Here is a 23344-nt window from a genome sequence, read left to right on the forward strand (position 1 = left end):
CAACCGGTGTGTGATATCATTGTAACTTTGTTATTTACAGCTGTATAATCTGTTTTAATTTTGTAAAGTTAATAAAAATAAAAATCATAAATCCAGAAAATCAGGCAGGTCCATCCATGAAGCCGGGATCGATTGCCTCTCCCGCGGAATCCCAGCTCATCGACGACGAACTGGCTCGATTAGTTTGGCCCCGCCGAGGAGACGCGCTCGTTTCTCGTCGCCCCATGCCATCGCGGAGGTGGCGCGTCAAGCGTCGGGATCGGTTGGTCTGGCCTGCTCGTCGCAGGGGAGGGTTCCTTTCCCCCGATCGAGCCGGGAAGGATCGGCCTTCGATTGGTTTCCCTGCGTTGCCGTTCCGCGGGGAGGGAGGGAGGGAGCGCGGCTGACGTCAGGAGCGAGGTAGGCGGGCCTGGCTGGCTGGCCCCGCCCAACGGTGACTGACAGATAACGGTCTTGCCTCGCGGGGTCCCCTCGCTCTGTCGCCTTCATAACCGCTTTCGGGTGTGGCCAGCCGGGGTTCCCCCATGGCCACCTCCAGGTCGGGAGACTCCTGGAGATTGGGGGGGGGTAGAGTCTGGGGAGGGCGGGGGCAGAGTGCCACATAAGAGTCCCCCCCCCCAAAGCATCCATTATTTCCCCCCAGGGGGACTGATCTGTGTCGTCTGGAGTGGCGCTGCAATTCCGGGGGATCTCCAGGTCCCACCTGGAGGATGGCATCCCTAAACCTGGGGTGTGTGGAGTTTGGGAGACAGTGGGGTACAAGCAATGTTCCCTCTGAGCTGTGGATGCTTCGGAGTGGGGACCTCTGGCACTGTACCCAGCGTTCCCTCTAAGCTGAGTTAGTGTGAGCCAGCTCACAGTTTTTTAGCCTCCGGCTCCCACAGTTTTGTCTTCGCTCAGGGAGGAGGGCTCCAGGGCAATGGCTCCCTCTAAGATGTGGAGTCTCGAGAGCAAAAATCCTACTTTGTGAGCCACTGGCAATAAAGTTGTGAGCGAGAGATTTGGCTGCTGCATAAAATCAGTTTGCTCTGGAGCCCTCCTTCCTGAGCTGGGGCAAAAATGTGTGTAAAAAGGTAAAGGTTCCCTTGCTCGAAAGCCAGTCAAATCCGGCTCTAGGGTTGTGGTGCTCATCTCCGTTTCAAAGCCAGCGCTGTCCGAAGACGTTTCCATGGTCATGTGGCCGGCATGACTAAACACCAAGGCGCACGGAACGTTGTTACCTTCCCACTGAAGCAGTACCTATTTCTAAAAACCTGTGAGCTAGCTCACACTGACTCAGCTTAGAGGGAACACTGAAGCTAAGCAATGTTCCCTCCAAGCTGTGGAGTCCTTTGAGCAAAAATCCTACTTTGTATGCCACTGGCATTAAAGTTGTGAGCGAGCGATTTGGCTGCTGCATAAATTACTTTGCTCTGGAGCAGTGTTCCCTCTAAGCTGAGATAGTATGAGCCAGCTCACAGTTTTTTAGCCTCTGGCTCACACATTTTTGTGTTAGCTCAGGAAGGAGGCCTCCGGAGCAAACTAACGTTATGTAGAAGCCAGATTGCCTGCTCACAACCAATGTTCCCTCTAAGCTGTGAAGTCCTGTGAGCAAAAATTCTACTTTGTGAGCTACTGGCAATAAAGTTGTGAGCGAGCCATTTGGCTGCTGCATAAATTACTTTGCTCTGGAGCAGTGTTCCCTCTAAGCTGAGATAGTGTGAGCCAGCTCAGTTTTTTAGCCCCTGGCTCACACATTTTTGTGTTAGCTCAGGAAGGAGGGCTCCAGAGCAAACTAACATTATGTAGAAGCCAGATTGCCCGCTCACAACTTCAATGCCAGTAGCTCACCAAGTAGAATCTTTGCTCATCATGGGAGTCCACAGCTTAGAGGGAGCATTGCTCTGGAGCCATCCCTTCCTGAGCCGAGACAAACTTGTGTGAGCCGGAGGCTAAAAAACTGAGCTAGCTCACACTGACTCAGCTTAGAAGGAACACTGGGTACAATGCCATAGGTTCCCACTCCAAACCGTCTGTTTTCTCCTGGGAGACTGATCTCTGTGGTCTGGAGATAAGCTGTAGTTCCAGAGGATCGCCAGGTCCCACCTGGAGGCTGGCACCCCTAGAATTTGCAGGAAAAAATGTAGAAAAACAGGTGCAAGGTGGGGGAAAATATTTATTTAGTTAAGTGGGAAGTGAATAACTTTGGAAACAATCCTCTGGCAAAAGTGAATTGCGAAAGGCGTAGGGATCTACCAGAACTAAATAAATAATTTTTTTCCGCCTTTCCACTGGTTTTCCACATTTCCCTCCCTCTGCCTACTGGTACTGCCATTCCAAGAGTTGATACTTTGGATGAAACTGGTTAAAATAGTGAATCCTCTGGGATTTATTCACATTTATAGCCCACGGTTTCCCCAAGGGGTTTAGGGTGACATGGAGGGCCTTTAATCGTATTTAATTCCCAGGAGGGCCTTTAATTCCATTTAGTTCCCAAAATAGCTGGGGTAAGCTAGGTTTTGAGAATTTGTTGTGTGATCATACAGTCACATTCATGGCTCGTTGGGAATTTGAACCCAGGTCTCCCCAGAAATCAAGGGAGCGTTCCATGCAAAGCTGGCCATGATAAAGGACAAAAACGGTAGGGACCTAACAGAAGCAGAAGAGATTAGGAAAAGATGGCAAGAATACACAGAAGAACTATACAAGAAAGACCTCGATGTCCTTGACAACCACACTCTTGAGAGTCCCTTGGACTGCAAGAAGAACAAATCAGTCAATCCTCAAAGAAATCAACCCTGACTGTTCCCTGGAAGGCCAGATAATGAAACTGAAGCTCAAATACTTTGGCCACCAAATGAGAAGGGAGCACTCACTGGAGAAGACCCTGATGCTGGGAAAGATTGAAGGTCAAAGAAGACGGGGACGGCAAAGGATGAGATGGTTAGACAGTGTCAGCGATGCAACGAACATGAAATTGAGCCAACTTCGGAGGACGGCGGAAGACAGGAGAGCCTGGCGGGAGATTGTCCATGGGGTCGCGAAGAGTCGGACTCGACTGTGCGACTGAACAACAAAAAAACTCCCCAGTTCTAATATACAAGCTGTAAAGGTAAAGGTTTCCCTTGCTCGAAAGCCAGTCGAATCCAACTCTAGGGGGAGGTGCTCATCTCAGCTTCCAAGCTGAAGAGCCAGCGCTGTCCGAAGATGTTTCTGTAGTCATGTGGCTGGCATGACTAAACACTGAGGTGCACGGAACGCTGTTTCCTTCCAACCAAAGCGGTACCTATTTATCTACCTGCAATTTCTTGCTTTTGAACTGCTAGGTTGGCAGGAGCTGGGGCCAGAGACGGGAGCTCACTCCGTCACGTGGCACTCGGGTCTCAAACTGCTATACTGACCCTCAAAATTTGCATTCATTAAGAATATCAGGATCAGCCCCCCCCTCCCTTTCATAAATCTTTTGCTCAGGCTTCAATACTTGCCTTCTTTGGCCTCAGGAATTGAGGGCTTTGGTTACATGACTTAATATCAAACTGTTGAGATGGCTTTCTCATCTCTAAAACCGTGTACGTAAATTACCGTCTGCAGCCTACTCCTATAATGCATGCTTGCTCAGAAATACATTACACTTCATACAATGGGATCTGACTTCAAAGGGAGCCATGCATAGGATTGCAGGTTTAAGAGTGGCCTTAGGATACAGGTCACCTGTGCTTTCGGTAACTGTGAAGAAATGGAAATCACAAAACCGCAAAAAGTACCAGTGTATTCTGTGCTGGTGCTTCCAGTTCAGCTAGGGCTTTTCACCATTTATTTGTGTCGGTGTTCTGCAAGTTTTCCCCATAACCTGTACAGATTAGGAATTTATTTAACTAAATGTGCACTGTTTTGAATTGAAGTTTAGGGAGAAGAACACAGTGATGCTTTACTGCGTACAGCTATTTATGAGATTAGGGTTAAGGTCCCGCTTGCGGGGAGGGCGGGGTATAAATAGAATTAAATAAATAAATAAATAAATAAATAAGGAAGAGTTCCGTATCTGCACATTCCACCGTGTTTTTCTGGGTGACCTTGTATTGTTTCTCTTCTTGTGCCGGCATACACTATATTAAAATTAAGGCAAAGTGGAAATAATTGTTCTGTGTTTTGTCAAGCAGGTTCTAGTAATCATTTCAGGCAGAGAAAAGAGTTGGGCATGTTGTGATGCGTGCTTACATTATGTGATGTTTCAGCATAACTCAGATCCGTAACAAGTTGCAACTGAAGTACAAATGTTATGTAACCAGTTGTGCTTGTGTGATTCTCTCTGTTTCAGGGAGAGAACCGTCCTTCAAACAAAAAGGCCCATGGAAATGGCCAGTGTAAGTAATAACCATTTTATTATCTTTAAAACCTGACTTTTTTAAACAGATAATTTTTATTCATTTTTATAAACAGCAAAGATTTACAAGGTAAGCATGAGCATAGTCAGCTCTCAATGGCTTCATACATTTCGTACAGTTTGTCGGTATTATACAGTTTGAAAATTACCATAGATACAGAGTATTAATTACATGAGGTACTGTTTCTTTGGTAGATAGATGTACTAGTATGGGGTACCATATACATACAATGTCATTGTGACAGCCTCTAGATAGACTTTGATTCAGAGTATCTGAGATTTTCTCCATTATATAAAGGGGCAACAGTGGGAGGGATCAGGCCAATGGCCAATGGACCTGGGTCCAGTCCAACACTCTGTCACCCAGTGGCCAAAAATACCAGGTGCCCTCAGGAGGTCCAGCAGTGGGGCCAGGAACCCCCCCCACCGTGCCCCCCCCCCCCCCAAGCACCAAGAAGACAGAGCATCACTGGCCCCAGAGTCCCTATCTATACCTTGTGGCTCATAGCCACTGATGGACCTCTGCTCCATATTGCACGTTTTGGTTCCCTCTGTTGGAAGCAGTTGCTGAGAACTGAGCTCACCAGGTCTAGGTAGTTCACCAGGGGGCAACAGTGGGAAGGCTTCTAGTGTCCTGGCCCCACTGGTGGACCTCCTGAGGGCACCTGGTATTTTTGGCCACTGTGTGACAGAGTGTTGGACTGGACGAGCCATTGGCCAGATCCCTCCCACTGTTGTCCCTCCCCCAAGCACCAAGAATACAGAGCATCCCTTGCCCCAGACTGAGAGTTCCTATCTATACCTTGTGGCTAATAGCCACTGATGGACTTCTGCTCCATATGCTTATCTAATTCCCTCTTGAAGCTGTCCGTGCTTGTAGCTGCCACCACCTCCTGTGGCAGTGAATTCCATGTGTTACTCTTTGGGCGAAGAAGTACTTCCTTTTATCTGTTCTAACCTGACTGCTCAGAAATTTCATTGAGTGCCCAGGAGTTCTTGTATTGTAATGTATTGTATTCACTGGAGAAGACCCTGATGCTGGGAAAGATTGAAGGAAAAAGAAGAAGGGGACGGCAGAGGATGAGATGGTTAGACAGTGTTGTCGATGGAATGAACATGAAGTTGAGCAAACTCCGAAGCATGACAGGAGGGCCTGGTGTGATGTGGTCCATGGGGTCGCAAAGAGTGGGACTCGACTGTGCGGCTGAACAACAACAACAGGAAATCTGGGCCAAATTAGATGTTACAGTTTTTGTTAAGGGGTCCCCAAACTTGACTGTTTCTCTGCAGCCACACAGAAGCTGCACGGTCTGTCTGTCTAAAAGCAAATGAGAGCCCAATTTGAGCTGAGGGGACTGGGGGGAGGATCTTGCCTTCCCCTCTGCGCCTTTTCCTGACCAGGAATGGTACTTCAGGGAGGTGTTGCCCCCCCCCCCTTTTGGCTGTTTCTTCTTGGAACTCTTGAACAGTGTCAGGAGCAGTCCATTAGTTAAGAACGCTGGCATTTATGATCATTAGGCTTCAGAATAAAGTCACATGGAGAAGGTACCACACATTTTAAAAAAATTATATCGTTATTGAAAAGTTTTCTTAAAAACAAGCAACTAATACAAAATAATAAAAAAGAAAAAAAACAAGAAAACAGAAAAAGAAAACAAATAGGAAAAGAGGATATACAGAAAAGATATAGAGGAACGGCTTCCAATTTTCTCTGTGGCAAATAGAGGCATTATTAGAAAATTTTCTCTTACTCTGTGGTTACAAAATGTAGCCCATTTAGAAAAAGCCCAGCAGGAACTCATTAGCATAATAGGCCACACCCAGCAGCAGGAACTCAGCCTATTAGGCCACACCCCGACAGCACAGCTCATTAGCATATTAGGCCACATCCCATGCCTTCCCTGCCTTCCCTTCAAGGGGGGGCTAGCCCGGGCGCCCCACGACTGCAGGGAGCCCAGGCAAGCCGGCCCTTGGAAAGGCCGGGGAAGGCACGGGGAGGCATTTAAAGGCAAGCTGGCCCTTGGACCCTAACCCTAACCCGCCCACCTCAGAGTCTCCGGGGGGGTGTGTGTCGCTCTCCAGGCCTTCCCTCTGTAGCCAGGCACGCAGAGGTTTTGGCTGTAGTGGGCGTGGCTGACTCTGAAGCCAGACGGAACTCCGTTCCTATGTGTTCCTGCCCAAAAATAGCCCTGAATGTAGCTATTGTTTTTCCTCTAATGAATGAACTACGTTTAGCCGTCTCAGCCAGTTTCAGCATCTTCACCAACCATTCCTCTATTGTGGGTCATGTCGAATTCTTCCACTTTTGCACATATAATAATCTCGCTGCCGCTGTCATATATAAGAGAAGGTACCACACACCTGAGCTCTTACTGATTCAGGCTGTTTTCAGATTCAGGAAGAAAAACTGAAGCCATTTTATGCTCGTTCATCTGGGTTACGATTTTCTGGGTTTGTTGTCATTTTTTAATCTTAAGCATAAGTGCAGTTCTGTCGCAGGAGGCTGGGGTTGTGTTCTCTGCCCCTAGGCGTAATGGCCAAGTGTTGCGGTCAGCTGTTTCTAACTGGACTGCCAGGTTTGTTGTGGGAAATGTGACGTCTCAAGATAAACTATTGGAACTAACTGGAAAAATTGACACACATCTACGTCCTCTTTTGCTGAGAGCCAGTTTGGTGTAGTGGTTAGAAGTGCGGACTCTAACTTGTGGGAACTGGGCTTGATTCCCCACTCATCCATATGTAGCTGCTGGGTGACCTTGGGCAAGCCACAGCTCTCTCAGAGCTGTTCTCTCAAGATCAGTCCTTGAAAGAGCTCTCTCAGCCCACCTACCTCACAGTGTGTCTGTTGTGGGGAGAGGAAGGGAAAGGAGATTATAAACCGCTCTGAGACTCCAAGTGAAGGGCGAGGTATAAATCCAATCTCCTCCTCCTTTTCATCTTCATCAGTTTGGTGTAGTGGTTAAGTCTCTAATCTGGGAGAACTGGGTTTGATTCCCCATCCTTCCACTTGCACCTGCTGGATGACCTTGGGCAAGCTATAGTTCTGGCACAGCTGTTCTTGAAAAAGAGCCGTTTCTGTCAGAGCTCTCTCAGCCCCACCTACCTCACAGGTTGTCTGTGGTGGGGAGGGGAAGGGAAAGGAGTTCGTAAGCCACTCTGAGACTCCCTTGGGTAGTGAAGGGTGGGGTATGGATCCAATCTCTTCTTCGTCTTCATCTTTGTCTTCTTCTTCCTTATCAGAGCGTAAGCCTACCTTCTGGCTTTTTTTCTTATATGACAAATATTGTCATTGTTCGGACACTTCACCATATAGAAAATCACGTGCAAAGTTTTTCCGACCGAAATGTTGAAAGTTTAGCTACATTCAAAGAAAATAACTAATCTAATAATACAGAAAACGACGGCAGACATTGCAACAATCGGGTTCCGTTTCTTGTTTCATAGACGGAGGCTCTGTGTACTTAGGCATCACTGTGATTTGCAACCTGTGCTACATTCCATTCTCTTTGTGTCCCCTTTAGGTGCTTTGTAACAGAGCTAGACTGGTGACGTACCTGCCAGGATTTTGTTCTTTGGTTAGAAGGGTTGTAACTCCCAAGGCTTTTTCCACAGCAGGATCTTCGGGCTCAGATGAGCCTTCTGTTGCTGCTGCACCTCCTGATATATGTAAGGACAATTCCAAGAATTTATTTCACATTAGTTAATGCCTAAAATCCAGCTATCTAGGGGGGGGGAATCAAATACCTGTTTCAATAGATCTCTATCTTGTGGAACTTATTGCCTGATTCTAAGCATACCTTCAGGAGCGAGCCCTGCTGAAATCTGGTGGGACTGACTTCCTAATCAGTATGCTTAGAATTACAGTCTTGGGTTACCGGAAACTTACTGTCCTTTCCTTCTCGCAGCAGTATATGCAGAAACGTTCATTGTTTTGCTTCTGAAAATAAGGAGTGGGTTATTAATAGAGATACTCACATAACCATAACTTTTTTTGACAGGTCCGAGAACCGTGTGGCCAGATGAAGTAATGGGGCCTTTTGGTCTGCAGGACCAGAGATTCCAGCTGCCGGGTAACATAGGTTTCGACAGTCATCTCAGTGGCACGGCATGTCAGAGGACAACGCCAGTCCCCAAAAGGTTGCCTGACATTTTAGTGGAGCCTCTGGCGTACGAAAGGCGTGAGCGTCTGATGGCTCAGTACTTCCCTGAGTGTCAGGTAATGGTCCAGTGACAGAGTCACACGGGGGGCCTGGGTGGTCACACAGGATCCGGGAAAGGCATTGTCCCGCTCTAGAGCCAGTGCAGCAAATGAGCAGAACCAGACATGGATCTTGAAATCCTTCTGGAGGCAGAAATAGGCAAGGGCACAAGGCTACCTGATCGAGCCAGGCCTCCTACTGCCTGCCAAGAGTCCATAAGAACATAAGAGACGCCAATGTTGGATCAGGCCAAAGGCCCATGCAGTCCAACACTCAGTCCTTGAAAGAGCTCTCACACAGTGGCCAAAAATACCAGGTGCCATCAGGAGGTCCCAGCAGTGGGGCCAGGACATTAGAAGCCCTCCCACTGTTGACCCCCCCCCCAGCATCAAGAAGACAGAGCATCACTTGCCCCAGAGTCCCTATCTATACCTTGTGGCTAATAGCCACTGATGGACCTCTGCTCCATATTGCACATTCTGGTTCCCTCTGTTGGAAGCAGTTGCTGAGAACTGAGCTCACCCGGTCTAGGTAGTTCACCAGGTAAGGTCCTGGGCTACAGAAACAAAGCTCCAGACAGAAGCCCCAAAATGCCTGACAGCGAGATTTTTGTTTAAAGCCAGCAAGATAGTTTCAGGTGGGTATCCATGTCGGTCTGTAGTAGAAGAGAAAGAGCGTCCAGTAGCACCAAAAAGACCAACCAGATTTCCAGGGTATAAGCTTTTGAGAGTCAAGGGAGCTTTGACTCTTAAAAGCTTACACCCTGGAAATATTAACTCAGTATGTACACTGATTCGTAAGCATGAGGACAGAAACACAAGAATAACATAGAATCGCCTCAGTGAATAATCCAGTACTCAGTAGACAGGGTCATGCTTTAAGAATGGCTTGGCTTACAGCGGTCAAGAGGGTAACAATGGCCTTATCTGACTCTTATCTTGGGAAGGACATAAATGGCTGAGTTCTATCTGAATACATGTCAGTTACCAAGTACTTCATCTCTTTCCTGCCTTCTCATATCTTGAGGCTTATTAGATGCTGTGACAGATAGCGGGCTTTTTAAGATGTTCCTTGTATCAGAGAGTCAGGGAGTTCAAGAGTTAATCTTCCCTGGAGATAAGAGCTTACATGATTGGCTGCTCTACTTGCTCTCTGATTGGCCAACATCAGCTGAGAGAAAATAAAACAGCTGATCTGAAGGGAAAAGAGGTCTTTTGCTGTTGGGTCTTTCGAAATCTAAAGTCTGAATCAGTAGCCAGAGGGTTTGGCTTCTGAGGGAAGAGACATTTGGCAGTCAGTGTTTTCTGAGAGGCAATAGTCAGAAGAAGAGGGACTCCATTGTCTAAATATATTAAAATTGCCCTGAGGGAGAACTTAAATTTTCAGTCAGAAAAACTACAGAACCACCTCATACAGACAAAGGATACTGGAGAAGGATTTGGCAGAAGGTCTGGGTATTCAGAGTGAACTCCCAGACCAGTCAAATAGTAAAAGGACAAGGAGAATAACTTGTCCTTGCTTCTTAGGGACAAGGAGAATAACGTCCTGCCAGTAAAAGGGGTTCGGAAGAGAACCCTTGTCTGTGATAAAGGGGAGAAATGTAGACACCGCAGGAGTTCGTGAAAGCTGTATTATCTAAAGGAAAACCTATAGTATCTGAAGGAAGAAATCTAGAAACATCAATAAGAACTGTGTTGTGCTGAAATATACTAACACAAAATACCTCTCAAAGAAAGAAATAGCCTTGAAACAAAACTACAAATGCACTCTCTTAAATGTTCTAAGAATTCAACTCTTGTATATACGAGAAAGTTTTTTACCTCAGCAATCTCAAAACCTTGACTGTTCCATTTATACACATATTCCCTGCCTGTTTATTGAAATCTTTATTCTGTTTTTGAAAGTTAATTTGCCTCTAGTGCCATCACGCAAGGCTTTAAGAAAAAACCGGACGGCTCTTGTATTTTCAGTAGAGTTCCTGAGCTAAGAAAAAAGCCTAAACTAAATATCTAAACATAGGGTGGGATAGTCAGGTCTTCTATGATGAAGAATATATACACACTACTGTAGGGCAACTCAGTTACTAAGGGGACCTGAAAATTTGGTAGGAAAAATCTGCCAGACAGTTGGGAGATAACAGGGGTTCGTCACAGATGCCTTAAGCCTTCCTATTGAATCCTTCTTGCCTCTGTTCGGTTTTCATAACTAGCCCATGGAAAAAGCCTAGGTCCAAATGCATTTCAAAAGTAAAGAAAGGGACCTGTGCCACGTCTCACAAGTCTTGCTCACTGGGCACAGCACATTACTAAGGCTGGCCACTAAAAGCGTGCAATGGACACTTTTAGTAGCCAGTGTGTGGTGTTGTGTGATGCACTAACATCACAACGTGGTGCATGCAGGCATGCTATTTAAGAGGAATGGGAGACAGTACCATCGCCCCCCTTGCTTCAGTCCTGGCTGATTATTTATTAGCAGGGCTGGTCTGGAGCCGTTTACAGGTTCTGTATGGTAGCAAGTTGTTGTCAATCAGTTGTTTTCAGACTTTATGTTGTCGAAGGCTTTCACTGCCGAAGTTCATTAGCTGCTGTAGATTTTCCGGGCTGTATGGCCGTGGTCTTGGCCTTGTAGGACCTGACGTTTCGCCAGTAGCTGTGACTGGCATCTTCAGAGGTATAACACAGAAAATACTCTCTATGTCAAGGTGAGAAGAAAAATGGTAGGCAGGTAATTTATCTCTACTCAGTAAGGTGGGGTAGGGCTGAGTCATTATCTTGTAGGAGTTCCCCAGGCTGTGAACATGCTAATGGAGGAGCTTTCTTGAGAACCTGAAGAGGTTATTTTGTATATGGATTCTTTCCTGAGGAGGTTCTTTTGCATGTGGATTGGCTGTTGAAATTCTAATCTTATCTGTAGTGCTGTTGTCAGATGTAGAGCCTTTTGTTTTTCAGGACAGGAAACCATGCCCTATTTATTTTTAAACTCTCTTCTTTATTGTTGAAATTGTGTAATCTGACATGGTAATTGGAAGTGTCGTCCAGCCTTTCAGTGTCTTGGAACAAAATACTGTGTCCTGTTTTAGTTAGGCTATGTTCAGCCACTGCTGATTGTTCAGGTTGACCGAGTCTGCAGTGTCTTTCATGTTCTTTTATTCTTGTCTGAATATAAATTACCTGCCTACCATTTTTCTTCTCACTTTGACACAGAGAGTCCTCCATATTTCTGTGTTATACCTCTGGGGATGCCAGTCACAGTTGCTGGTGAAACGTCAGATCCTACAACGCTAAGACCACGGCCATACAACCTGGAAAATCTACCTCAACAGCTAATGTTTTCAGACTGTCTATGCTGAAAGACCCATTTCCCTCTATTTATTCATCTAATGATAGAATCTGCACTGTGTGGAGGATCGTCCGAACTTTCTGGGGTGTCCAGACAAATCAAGCGGGACATTAGCTAGGCTTGTCAGCCTTCACATAATTGAGAATGTGTTCTGGTAGACACTGACTGCTCATCTGTATCTGCCTGTTGTGAGAGAAGATGAGGAGGAAGAGAGTGTGAAAATCGGTGCCCGTTTGTCCTATGTTGATAGCATTGTTGCAGTTATGGTTGAGAGCTAGTGTGGTGTAGTGGTTAGGAGCGTGGACTCTAATCTGGAAGAACTGGGTTTGATTCCCCCACTCCTCCACCTGCAGCTGCTGGTGTGACCTTGGTTCAGTCACAAGTTCTCTCAGAGCTGTTCTCTCACAAGCAGTTCTCGGAAGAGCTCTCTCAGCCCCGCCTACCTGACAGGGTGTCTGTTGTGGGGAGGGGGAGGGAGGGAGATTGTGAGCTCCCCTGAGCCCATTTGGTGTAATGGTTAGGAGCGCGGAGTCTAATCTGGGAGAACCGGGTTTTGATTCCCCTCTCCTCCACATGCAGCTGCTGGCCTGACCTTGGGTCAGTCACAAGTTCTCTCAGAGCTGTTCTCTCAGAGCTCTCTCAGCCCCCCACCTACCTCACAGGGTGTCTGTTGTGGGGAGGGGAAGGGAAAGGAGATTGGAAGCCACTATGAGACTCCTTTGGGTAGTGAAGGGCAGGGTATAAATCCAATCTCCTCCTCCTCCTAACAAAAATCACAAATGCTCTTGAGTGTGTCCAAAAGCAGGCCTTTGAACCTTGCTGTGTAATTTATCTCCTCATTCCCTCCTCACCCCAACCTCAAATTTGAAACGGCATCCTGTGCTCATGCAGACAAGAGTGGTCCCACTGTCTCCTAGGTAGCGTCCTGCAGTTTGACAGGAATAGAATCGCACTTCAGCTGTCCAGAAGCTGCCCATTATTTTGGTGAACCTTAAAATTGCAGATGCTGGGGGAAAACTCTCTGCCAAAATAATTCCATTGCTATACCTGTTCTATTTTGCATGGCATGCGTCCAGAAGTGATCTGTTTTTCTCTCTTCAGTGTACTGACATTCCTCATAAACTAGAAGTTAATAATGCGAAAGCATACTTTGAAGCTGCCAAGGTTGAATGTGCAATACAAAGATGCCCGGAACTATTGCGCAAGGGTAGGGATTTTGTCCTTATGTTTTTAGCCTTTTAATTATTTATAGTGGACTCTCAATACAATCCTCAATAGGTTTACTGAGAAGTAAGCCCCACTGGGGCGTTCTGTTGTTGTTAGGCATTCAGTCATGTCCGACTCTTGGCGATTCTGTGGGCCAGCTCTCGCTCCACGTTTTCCGATCTTGTACTGTTTCTTTGAGTCGTTCCATGCTCAGGCTGGTGGCGACTTTTATGGTGTCTAGCCATTGTGTTCTCTGGCGGCCTGGTTTCCTTTTGCCACTAGCCAATCCAAGCATAATTGCTTTTTCTACTGTTCAGTAAATATGCATAGGTTTGTAACTTTTATGAACTAACTTTGAATGCAAAAAGTAGTAGGGCAGTTCTTGAAAGAGATCCCTCAGCCCCTCCTACCTCACGGGGTGTCTGTTGTGGGGAGGGGAAGGGAGAGGAGTTTGTAAACCGCTCTGAGACTCCCTTGGGTAGTGAAGAGCGGGGTATAAATCCAATCTCCTCTTCTTCTTCTTTTACCTCACAGGGTGTCTGTTGTGGGGAGGGGAAGGGAGAGGAGTTTGTAAACCGCTCTGAGACTCCGAGTGAAGGGCGGGGTATAGATCCAATCTCATAAGAACATAAGAGAAGCCAATGTTGGGTCAGGCCAATGGCCCATCTAGTCCAACACTCTGTCACACAGTGGGCAAAAATACCAGGTGCCATCAGGAGGTCCACCAGAGGGGCCTCCTCTACTTAATAACATTTGAATTAATTTCCTGGGGCCTCTCATTAATAATAATAATCATCATCATCATCATCATCATCTTTCCATTTATTGATCGCTCAATCCATGCAGAGCTGCCGGCTCTGAGCGACTTACTGTTACTCATGAATTTCACATGGGACTAACAATGCTGGGGGGTAAGGGAGGACAACATATATCATTTAAATCACACACATTTCGTAGTAGACGGAGTTAGTGAGCTGCAAGGTCCAGACGTGTTCTAGCAGCATTCCTTTTTCCTCGGGTCGCTTGATGGCGTCAGCATTGTCTCAGTTGCAGCGCACCACTGCCACCGTCTGGCCGAATGGCCTATTGCAGGCTTTTTTTCTTTCAACGCTGCTTAGATCTTTCTTGGCTTACAGATCTTACGTGCAGACCATCCGATCGGCTAACACAACACCCACGGGGGGGGGGGGGCAGTGTTCCCTCTAAGCTGAGTTAGTGTGAGCTAGCTCACAGGTTTTTAGCCTCTGGCTCACACATTTTTGTGTTTGCTCAGGAAGGATGACTCCAGAGCAAACTAATGTAGGCATTAGTCAAATCGCTGGCTCACAACTTTAATGCCAGTAGCTCACAAAGTAGCATTTTTGCTCACAAGGCTCTGCAGCTTCGAGGGAACATTGCCGGGGGTTTTTAGTGTGCCCACTCTCTCTAAGGGGTGGTACCCATTTTATCTACTCGACGAAGCTTTCGAACCGCTGGGTGGACGGAAAAAGTCATTTTCTACATGAGCAAGACATTTAGCACAGCAATCTGAGAGTCCACTCCGGAATAGATGTATGTCTTAATTCTGGTTGGTAACTGTTGGAAAAATCACTGTACTTAAGATAAGGATGGAAGAGACGAGCATAACAATGTCTGAAGCTACTCCCTTGATTTCTTTGATTTCCCCCTTTGTAGATTTTGCGTCCATGTTTCCAAGAGTGACTCCCAGTCGTCTTACCATACTAACAGTAACTCAGAAAACGACAAATGATATGACTTCCTGGAGTGAAGAAGCTGAAAGTGAGCGACAGACTCTCATAAAAAATGTAAGTCATTGTGTGTACGATAACAGAATACCCTTAATTTCCCTCGGAGGCAGGATTTTGTACACGTATGTATTGTATCATGTCAGTTCTGACACTTCGTAGAAGGAAGACATACTCTGACACTCACTGGTGTGGCGTTCAGAGTCTGACCTAAGATACTGTGTTAGCCAACCTCTCTTACAAACAGAGCCTGTGTAGAGAACACTGGAAGCATTTAGTGTGGGAAGAAGAAGAATTGGATTTATACCCCGCCCTTCACTCAGAGTCTCAGAATGGCTTACAATCTCCTTCCCTTCCTCTCCCAGTTTGGTGTAGTGGTTAAAGTGCACGGACTCTAATCTGGGAGAACCGGGTTGGATTCCCCACTCCTCCACTTGCACCTGCTGGATGACCTTGGGCAAGCCGTAGTTCTGCCAGAGCTGTCTTTGAAAAAGAGCAGTTTCTGTCAGAGCTCCCTCAGCCCCACCTACCTCACAGGGTGTCTGCTGTGGGGAGGGGAAGGGAAAGGAGTTTGTAAGCCGCTCTGAGACTCCGTTGGGTAGTGAAGGGCGGGGTATAAATCCAATCTCTTCTCTCTTCTTCTTCTCCCCACAACAGATACCCTGTGAGGTAGGTGGGGCTGAGAGAGCTCTTTGGCGGACTGCTCTTGAGAGAACAGCTCTGAGAGAACTGTGACAGACCCAAGGTCACCCAGCTGGCTTCATGTGGAGGAGGAGTGGGGAATCAAACCTGGTTCTCCATATTAGAGTCTGCCGCTCTTAACCACACCAATACCTGTCATGACCACGTAGGGCAAAATAATCACTTATAAAATTGTAGTGTCTCTTGGCACTACATGACTTTTCCCATGTTTTTTTTTCTGCTTTGGTCTGAGTATGTAAGTTGTTTTACATAAAGTGTACTAAATGAATTATTTCCTCAATCTAGTTTGAATTTCCTCAACTAAGATCTTACCTCTCAGTTTTTTTTAATTAACATTTTTATTATTACATCCAAAGTAAATTAAGCCATATTTTCACCAGTAACAAAGATACATCTTCGTGAGAATGCAATTCAATAACAGTTATAAACTAAATCAGTAAATATTACAAATCGTCACATTTTTAACAGAAGGACCTTCTAAAGAGACATAAATGTATTATTTCATGGGGTTAAAGGGGTAAAGAATGCGAGTCTCGTCTCTACTTGGCAAACCTTGGTAATACTGTCTTATAACGTTAGCCATTTGTGATAATGTAAGTTTGCAGGTAAAATATCATGCGAGGTGAGATAAGAGAATATTGGGAACCAAATTGACTCAAATTTGGAGTTGATTGCCTGGGAAACCTGTGTCTTGTGCATTTTCTCTGTAATTTTAGCCATCACGAATTGGTCCCAGACCTTACCTCTCAGTTTGACCAAGCGATGGTTTGCAGAATTGCCACTAGAGGTACCCCTTTCTTATGTCACTGATTTGTTTGTTTTTTAAAAGCATTAGTGCATTAAAAGCATCATGGCAAACGTTACTGCTCCTAGGTGTTCTGCATACAGCAATTTTGGTTTCCAAAACTGTAACCTTTTAAAAACAATGTCTTCATCTAGGTCTGCTATGTTTCTTTTCATCAAGATGGATTTTTTAATAAATGTCTGCTGCAACTTATAGGCAGTCTACCTTTAAGACAGCTCCACTGCTTTTGAAAGTGTTTACAGTTGCAGTAGCTTTGATGTGGCCTTTTAAGGTTATCTGAAGGGGGGGGAGTGTAGTATTTCAGCATCACCATGAAAATTGCATTGCAAATCTCCATTTGAGTGTGTCGCTGCCTCTGTGTTAGTCGTGGTCTGTTGGTCTTGGCCATTGTAATCTGGTCTAATTACATCCTATTTCACTTCTGTCTTCCTTGTCCACCTTCCTGTCAATTCCAGTATAATCACTGTAAGGGTGCTGGGATGGAAGATGTAGCCTTCATAAGAACATAAGAGAAGCCAATGTTGGATCAGGCCAATGGCCCATCTGGTCCAACACTCTGTCACACAGTGGCCAAAAATACCAGGTGCCATCAGGAGGTCCAGCAGTGGGGCCAGGACACTAGAAGCCCCTCCCACTGTTGCCCCCCCCCCCAGCACCAAGAATACAGAGCACCCCTTGCCCCAGACCGAGAGTTTCTATCTATACCTTGTGGCTAATAGCCACTGATGGACCTCTGCTCCATATGTTTATCCAATTCCCTCTTGAAGCCGTCCATGCTTGTAGCTGGCTCCTTCTCTTGTGGCAGTGAATTCCATGTGTTAATCACTCTTTGGGTGAAGAAGTACTTCCTTTTATCCGTTCTAACCCGACTGCTCAGCAGTTTCATGGAGTGCCCAGGAGTTCTTGTATTGTGAGAAAGGGAGAAAAGTACCTCTTTCTCTACCTGCTCTATCCCATGCATAATCTTATAGACCTCGATCATGTCACCCCTCAGCCGTCGTTTCTCCAAACTAAAGAGCCCTAAGCGCTTTAACCTTTCTTCATTGGGAAAGTGTTCCAACCCTTTGATCATTCTCGTTGCCCTTTTCTGCACTTTTTCCACTGCTATGATATCCTTTTTGAGGTGTGGTGACCAGAACTGTACACAGTATTCTGGCCTAAAGGTTCCTAAAGGCACATCCACAATAGAAAGGTCTATTTGTTTGCATGGTGACTGTTTGGAAATAAGTGCAGGAGAACTGGTTTAACATGAGATACTTACTTTGTCTGAAATAATAACAGCTGGCTGCAGGCAAAGGTAAGTGTTGCAGCACTAGCTCCTCCAGCTGTTTTAATTGACATCAGCTTGAGTAACTGTACATAGAGAGGATGGTACGGAGTTGTGTTCTGTTACCCCAGAAGGTTGGACCAGAACCAATGGATTGAAATTAAATCAAAAGAGTTTTCAGCTAAACATTAGGAAAAACTTCCTGACAGAGCAGTTCCTCAGTGGAATGGGGGGTGGGCTCTCCTTCTCTGGAGGTTTTCAAACAGAGGCTCGATGGCCATTTGACAGCAATGCGGATTCTGTGAACTGAGGCAGATCAGGAGAGGGAGGGGAGGAAGGGTTGCCTCAGTGCTTAGTTCTCGTGGCCCTTTCTTACATGCCGAGGGAAATGCCGACCGCCACTTTGTGCCAGGAAGCGATTTTTCTCCAGGCCAGTTTGGCCGGTGATCCTGGGGTTTTTTTTTTGCCATCTTCTGGGCATGGAACAGAGGTCACTGGGTGTGTGTGTGGGGGGGAGGTATTTGTGAATTTCCTGCATTGTGCAGGGGGTTGGAGTAGATTACTCTGGAGTTCCCTTCCAACTCTATGATTCTATGTTGCAAGATGGTAACAAACCAGGGTCAAAAGAGTCAAGACAATCAACGGTGGTGTCTAAATTATTGCTGGGATACCACTGATTTAATATAAAATTGAAATCAACAGATAATTACAACTTGCAGTTTTACAACAAAATCTTTGTAAAAATGGTTCCACATTTGAGTGTAAGTTTGTCCTTGCTTTAGGGTATTCATATGCTGATGTTGTCTTTATGTGAAACAATGTCTGGGTTATGTGCTTCAAGGAGAAATGTCAGGTTTCCCCCCCCCTCCAAATCAACAGAAGGACATGACTATACCACGCAACTTAATGATTAAAATACATAAATTAATAGACATTTGATGGGAACTGATGTTTACATTAGAATAAATTGAGACCATTAGTAGAAAATGAAAGTTGTGACATTGTAATGTGTGTATTGGTCTGAAGACTTCAGATTACATAATAACTTTGGCTCAGTTCAGGAAACATACAAAACTATGGTTTAACTGAACTAACTATGGTTAGTGTGATTGTGTGAATGCAGGCTACTCCAGTAACTATGGATTTATACCCTGCCCTTCACTCAAAGTTTCAGTGGGGCTTACAAACTCCTTTCCCTTCCCCTCCCCACAACAGACACCCTGTGAGGGAGGTGGGGCTGAGAGAGCTCTGAGAGAAACTGCTCTTTTTCGAGAACAGCTCTGACAGAACTATGGCTTGCCCAAGGTCATCCAGCAGCTGCAAGTGGAGGAGTGGGGAATCAAACCCGGTTTTCCCAGATTAGAGTCTGCGCACTTAACCACCACATAAAACAGGATCTGCATTGGTTTGTTAACTGCAGTTAGCTTTAACAGTAATTTTATATGATGTATGAATGCAGCCATTCCTCCAGCAAGGCCTTCCAGGCCACCAAAGGAATATAGTGAAACCAGTATTTGTTAAGGTAAACCACGATATGACCGGTTATCTGTGGGGCTGAATCCTGGGTCTTGCAGATTAAATTGAAATAAATCCGGGTTCCATGTGATGTCTGAACTGACCCTTTGGGTTGCTACATTAAGGCAAAAATGTGACCTTATCTCTGAACAGTTTGATTAATCTCCCGATCTGTGCAGGAGACTCTTGTATTGCTTCTTAAATATATATTTAAGTGCGCGGACTCTAATCTGGGAGAACCGGGTTTGATTCCCCACTCCTCCACTTGCACCTGCTGGTGTGACCTTGGGTCAGTCACAAGCTCTGGCACAGCTGTTCCTGAAAGAGCAGTTTGTGTGTCAGAGTTCTCTCAGCCCCACCCACCTCACAGGGTGCCTGTTGTGGGGAGGGGAAGGGGAAGGAGTTTGTAAGCCGCTCTGAGACTCCAAGTGAAGGGCGGGGTATAAATCCAATTTCTTCTTCTTCTTCTTCTTCTACAGTAATTCGATGCAGGGGAAACGAATATGCACTAGGCTTGGAAGTATACTGAGCATAACATACTGAATAAATTTGGTTTTATTTGGAAAAGGTATCATATAATGAACAGATGGTTTCAGGTTGGCATAAATCCATGTTCCAGTCACCTATCTCTAACAGGGTTAATGTCAGAGTCAACATTGCCAAAAGTTTATATTCCCTTAAGCCAGAATTTTGTTGAAATCGGATTTCTTTGGCCACAGTCCAAAGCATTTATAGACGCAAAGGCTTTCTTTGATGTTATCTCTTTGCAAACTTCTTTCATTGAAGAGATGAGCCAGTTCTAAGTTTAAAAAATGCAGCTTGCCCCTTTGACAATGGAAGCTCTTCTGGAATTTTAAACAATGTTCAAGCTGTGTGCAGTTGCTTCCCACACTCAAGTGTCTCCTTTTAGACTCTGGCACCTTGTAGAGTAGCATCATACATTTAGTGGTTCTTATAATCTGTAATGTCTGTTTTGCAAATAATTTAGTGAGAACATTTGGCGGGAAATTTGAACTATAATTGTAAACTGTGATAACTGAGCTTAATTTCTGCTTTACTGCCAAAATATTGGGCACTGGAACTGGAAGACTAACAAGGGTTGGTCTGGTGTAGTAGTTGGGAGTGTGGACTCTAATCTGGGAGAACCGGGTTTGATTCCCCACTCTTCCACATGCAGTTGCTGGTGTGACCTTGGGTCAGTTACAAGTTCTTTCGGCGCTGTTCTGTCTGGAGCAGTTCTTGAACGAGCTCTCTCAGCCCCACCTACCTCACAGGGTGTCTGTGGTGGGGAGGGGATGGGAAAGGAGACTGTAGGCCGCTCTGAGACTCCTTCAGGTAGTGAAGGGCGGGGTACAATCTGAATTTTTGCTTCTAAGCTGTAACTACCAATTTTAATGTTTATATTGTTTTTTTTAATTTTAAACTTTAACTGTATTTATTACAATATGTTGGGCGGGATAGAAATACAAATAATAGATAGATAAAGAAATGATCTTCTTCATCAACTGGGCAATCCTAAAATGGCAACAGAAGGCTTGCATTTATTTACTCTTAAGTATTACACTAAAATTCACATGGGCAATCACAGCGATTCCATTCTCCTAGTTGTTCAAAGCTATACTAATCCCTTTCTGGCCGTAAACAAAGCATTTTCCCTATAACTCCCGTGACTGGAGTTATCTCAATATAGGTTATTGAATTTAATCTTTTTAGGACTGTCATTCAGCTTTTTCAACCACAGCTCTGTTTAGTTTTATAGTAATTCGAGGCAGAGAAAATAAATATGCGGTCAGCTTACAAGGGTATTCAGCATATAAGGATCTAATCTTCAACATTTGTGTCCTCTCAATTTAGTTTATCAATGGTGCCAAGGAAATGTGCTATGCTTTGTTTGATGAAGCCTACTGGGCAGATTTCATTGACCCAACTTCAGGACGGGCGGTAAGTAATTCCATTTATGATAAGAAAGGACTATCCAAACACCATCGACTGGCAGTGGACTGAAATGAAAGCAAAAGGATTTACAGTCCATCTAAATTGGTTTCTGGAATGCTTTCCATTTCACTGTGACACTGAGAACCTGTCCTGGTAGTTGGAACCTTAAGGAACAGCCAGACAAAAGCAGACAAAAACCGTCCTTGCAACACCTTAGAGCGGTTGCATACCCTTAGCCTGACTTACTTCACAGGGCTGCGGTGGGGTTAAGATGGCGAGAAAGAGAATGTCTGTGACTGTGAGGCACCGTAATAGGTAGTACACGGACCCTTTGCTGTGTGCTGATCACAGAATGGCCTATAATGGTCTGTGCCTGTGTCGTGATCCTGGGCCTACAGTGGTGCGGCCTACAGGCTCGAGGGAGGCCTAGTGGCACCAGGGAAGCCTGTACTAGAGTAGCTATCAGGGCCTACATTTCAAAGGTCACCCTTTGGGCCCTGTGATTGGCTAACGGGATTTGGAGGGGAAACTTACCCCAGCAGAATAGTAGAAGAAGAGGAGATTGGATGTATCTTCACTACCCAAAGGAGTCTCAGAGCGGCTGACAATCTCTTTTCCTTTCCCCACCCCACAACAGACACCCTGTGAGGCAGGTGGGGCTGAGAGAGCTCTTTCGAGGACTGTTGAAGAAGAGGAGGAGGAGGAGGAGGAGGAGATTGGATTTATACCCCGCCCTTCACTACCCAAAGGAGTCTCAGAGTGGCTGACAATCTCCTTTCCCTTCACCCCCTCACAACAGACACCCTGTGAGGCAGGTGGGGCTGAGAGAGCTCTGACAGAAACTGCTCTTTTTCAAGAACAGCTCTTATCAGAGCTATGGCTTGCCCAAGGTCACCCAGCCAGGTGCAAGTGGAGGAGTGGGGGAATCAAACCCGGTTCTCCCAGATTAGAGTCCGCGCAGGGCTGGCTCACCTGCTAGGTGAACTAGGCATTCGCCTAGAGCGGGGTTGGCCCTTAGGGCGCGGGAGGAGAGGCAGGGGTGGCCGCAGGAGCCAAGCGGCGCCCCCTCGGGCCAGCCAGCCGCCACCTTCCGAAGTCTCAGCTCCGCCTCCCCTGCCCGCCCGCCTCCCTTCCCTCCCTCCGGCGCCGCAGTTGGCGCCCCAGGGGGGTGGGGCCTCCGCCCCAACCTCTCTCTGAGAGGCCACCCCCAGGGGGGTGGGGCCTCCGAGCCAACCTCTCTCTGAGAGGCCACCCCCAACCAACAGCTGCCTTTCCCCAGATTGCGCCGTCCAGGCGCTCCTGGGTGTCTGCAGTGGTCCCAGACACCCGCCGCCGCTCCGCAAAGTCCGGCGGCGCTGGGGACGTGGAAGGCGGGGGGAGGAGGCGGTGCCCCCTCCTGCCTGGCGGCCGGAACGCTGCTCCACTCCCACCCGCCCAGCCTGGCGCGGCGAGCTGGGCCGGGTCAGTAGCTCCTCCCTGCCCCCCCCTCGCACCCCGGCCTTGGCCACTGACCTCACTGCCGCTCCCTCGCCCTGTCTGAGCTGACTAGCGAGCCGGCCTCCGCCTCACAGCCCGCCTCCACCTCGGCCCGGGCTCAGCTGGGCTGGGCTGCCCTAAGGGGGTGTCCCGGGCCCGCCCCAGGGGTGCCTTGGTCCGTGCGCCTCTCTTTCTCAGGAGCCGTCGTGTTTCCTTCATGGGGGCTTACTCCCGAGGAGGAAGGAGCCGTGCACCGGCTCGGGGCACCCAGGCTTGGCTGGAAGCCCGCCCCAACCCACTGGCGGGAGGAGAGGGGCTGGGATCCTCCAGCCAGGCGGGAGCTGGAGGGTAGGATGGCGCCTTCTCCCCTGAGCCTCCTCAAGACCCCCTGGCGGGGCAGCCCAGCCCAGCCCAGCCTGCCTTGGCTCTGACACCGTGCCCTGGCATGCCCCCTGCCCGCCCTGGGTGCTGCTGTGGGCAGCCACCTCCTTGCCCAGCCGTGGGGCTGGTGGGCCACTCCTCCCTGGACACCAGGAAGACCCCACTCTGCAGTCCCGATGACACCACCACCTCCCCACCCTCCCACCCACCCGTGCCCGGACTCCTGGCAGCAAGGCCCTGCCGAGAAGGAGCCGGGATGGACGGCGGAGGGCTCCCTCCTCTCCAATCCCCCTGTCCTCCATGCTGGCAGTGGCGTCAACATGCCAGAGGCGCAGAGGAGATGCGGCGCCCCCCTCACCTCCTGCACAGTCCCCCCCCCCCGCGCCAGGCGCTGGCATCCAAGCCGTGGGG

At 47.2% G+C, this 23344-nt stretch overlaps 1 protein-coding gene across 2 annotated transcripts in view; it reads left to right on the forward strand.

Moving 5' to 3' along the window:
* The first annotated feature begins 345 nt into the window (after positions 1-345).
* LOC107123403 (methylmalonic aciduria and homocystinuria type D homolog, mitochondrial-like) overlaps positions 346-23344 on the forward strand; it is a 24301-nt gene continuing 1302 nt past the window's right edge. The window contains exons 1-7 of one of the 2 annotated variants that reach the window (XM_015426649.1): positions 346-399; positions 4298-4343; positions 7885-8029; positions 8362-8579; positions 13003-13108; positions 14782-14912; positions 20996-21082. In XM_015426649.1, the coding sequence (XP_015282135.1) occupies positions 4329-4343; positions 7885-8029; positions 8362-8579; positions 13003-13108; positions 14782-14912; positions 20996-21082 (702 nt within the window). In that variant the 5' untranslated portion in view covers positions 346-399; positions 4298-4328. Of the gene's footprint in view, positions 400-478; positions 539-4297; positions 4344-7884; positions 8030-8361; positions 8580-13002; positions 13109-14781; positions 14913-20995; positions 21083-23344 lie in introns of those variants that run through there. The other variant, XM_015426648.1, reaches the window with a different exon arrangement.

The sequence above is a fragment of the Gekko japonicus genome, unplaced genomic scaffold (genome assembly GCF_001447785.1).
Source record: "Gekko japonicus isolate JY-2015 unplaced genomic scaffold, Gekko_japonicus_V1.1 scaffold2106, whole genome shotgun sequence".
Taxonomy (NCBI): Eukaryota; Metazoa; Chordata; class Lepidosauria; order Squamata; family Gekkonidae; genus Gekko; species Gekko japonicus.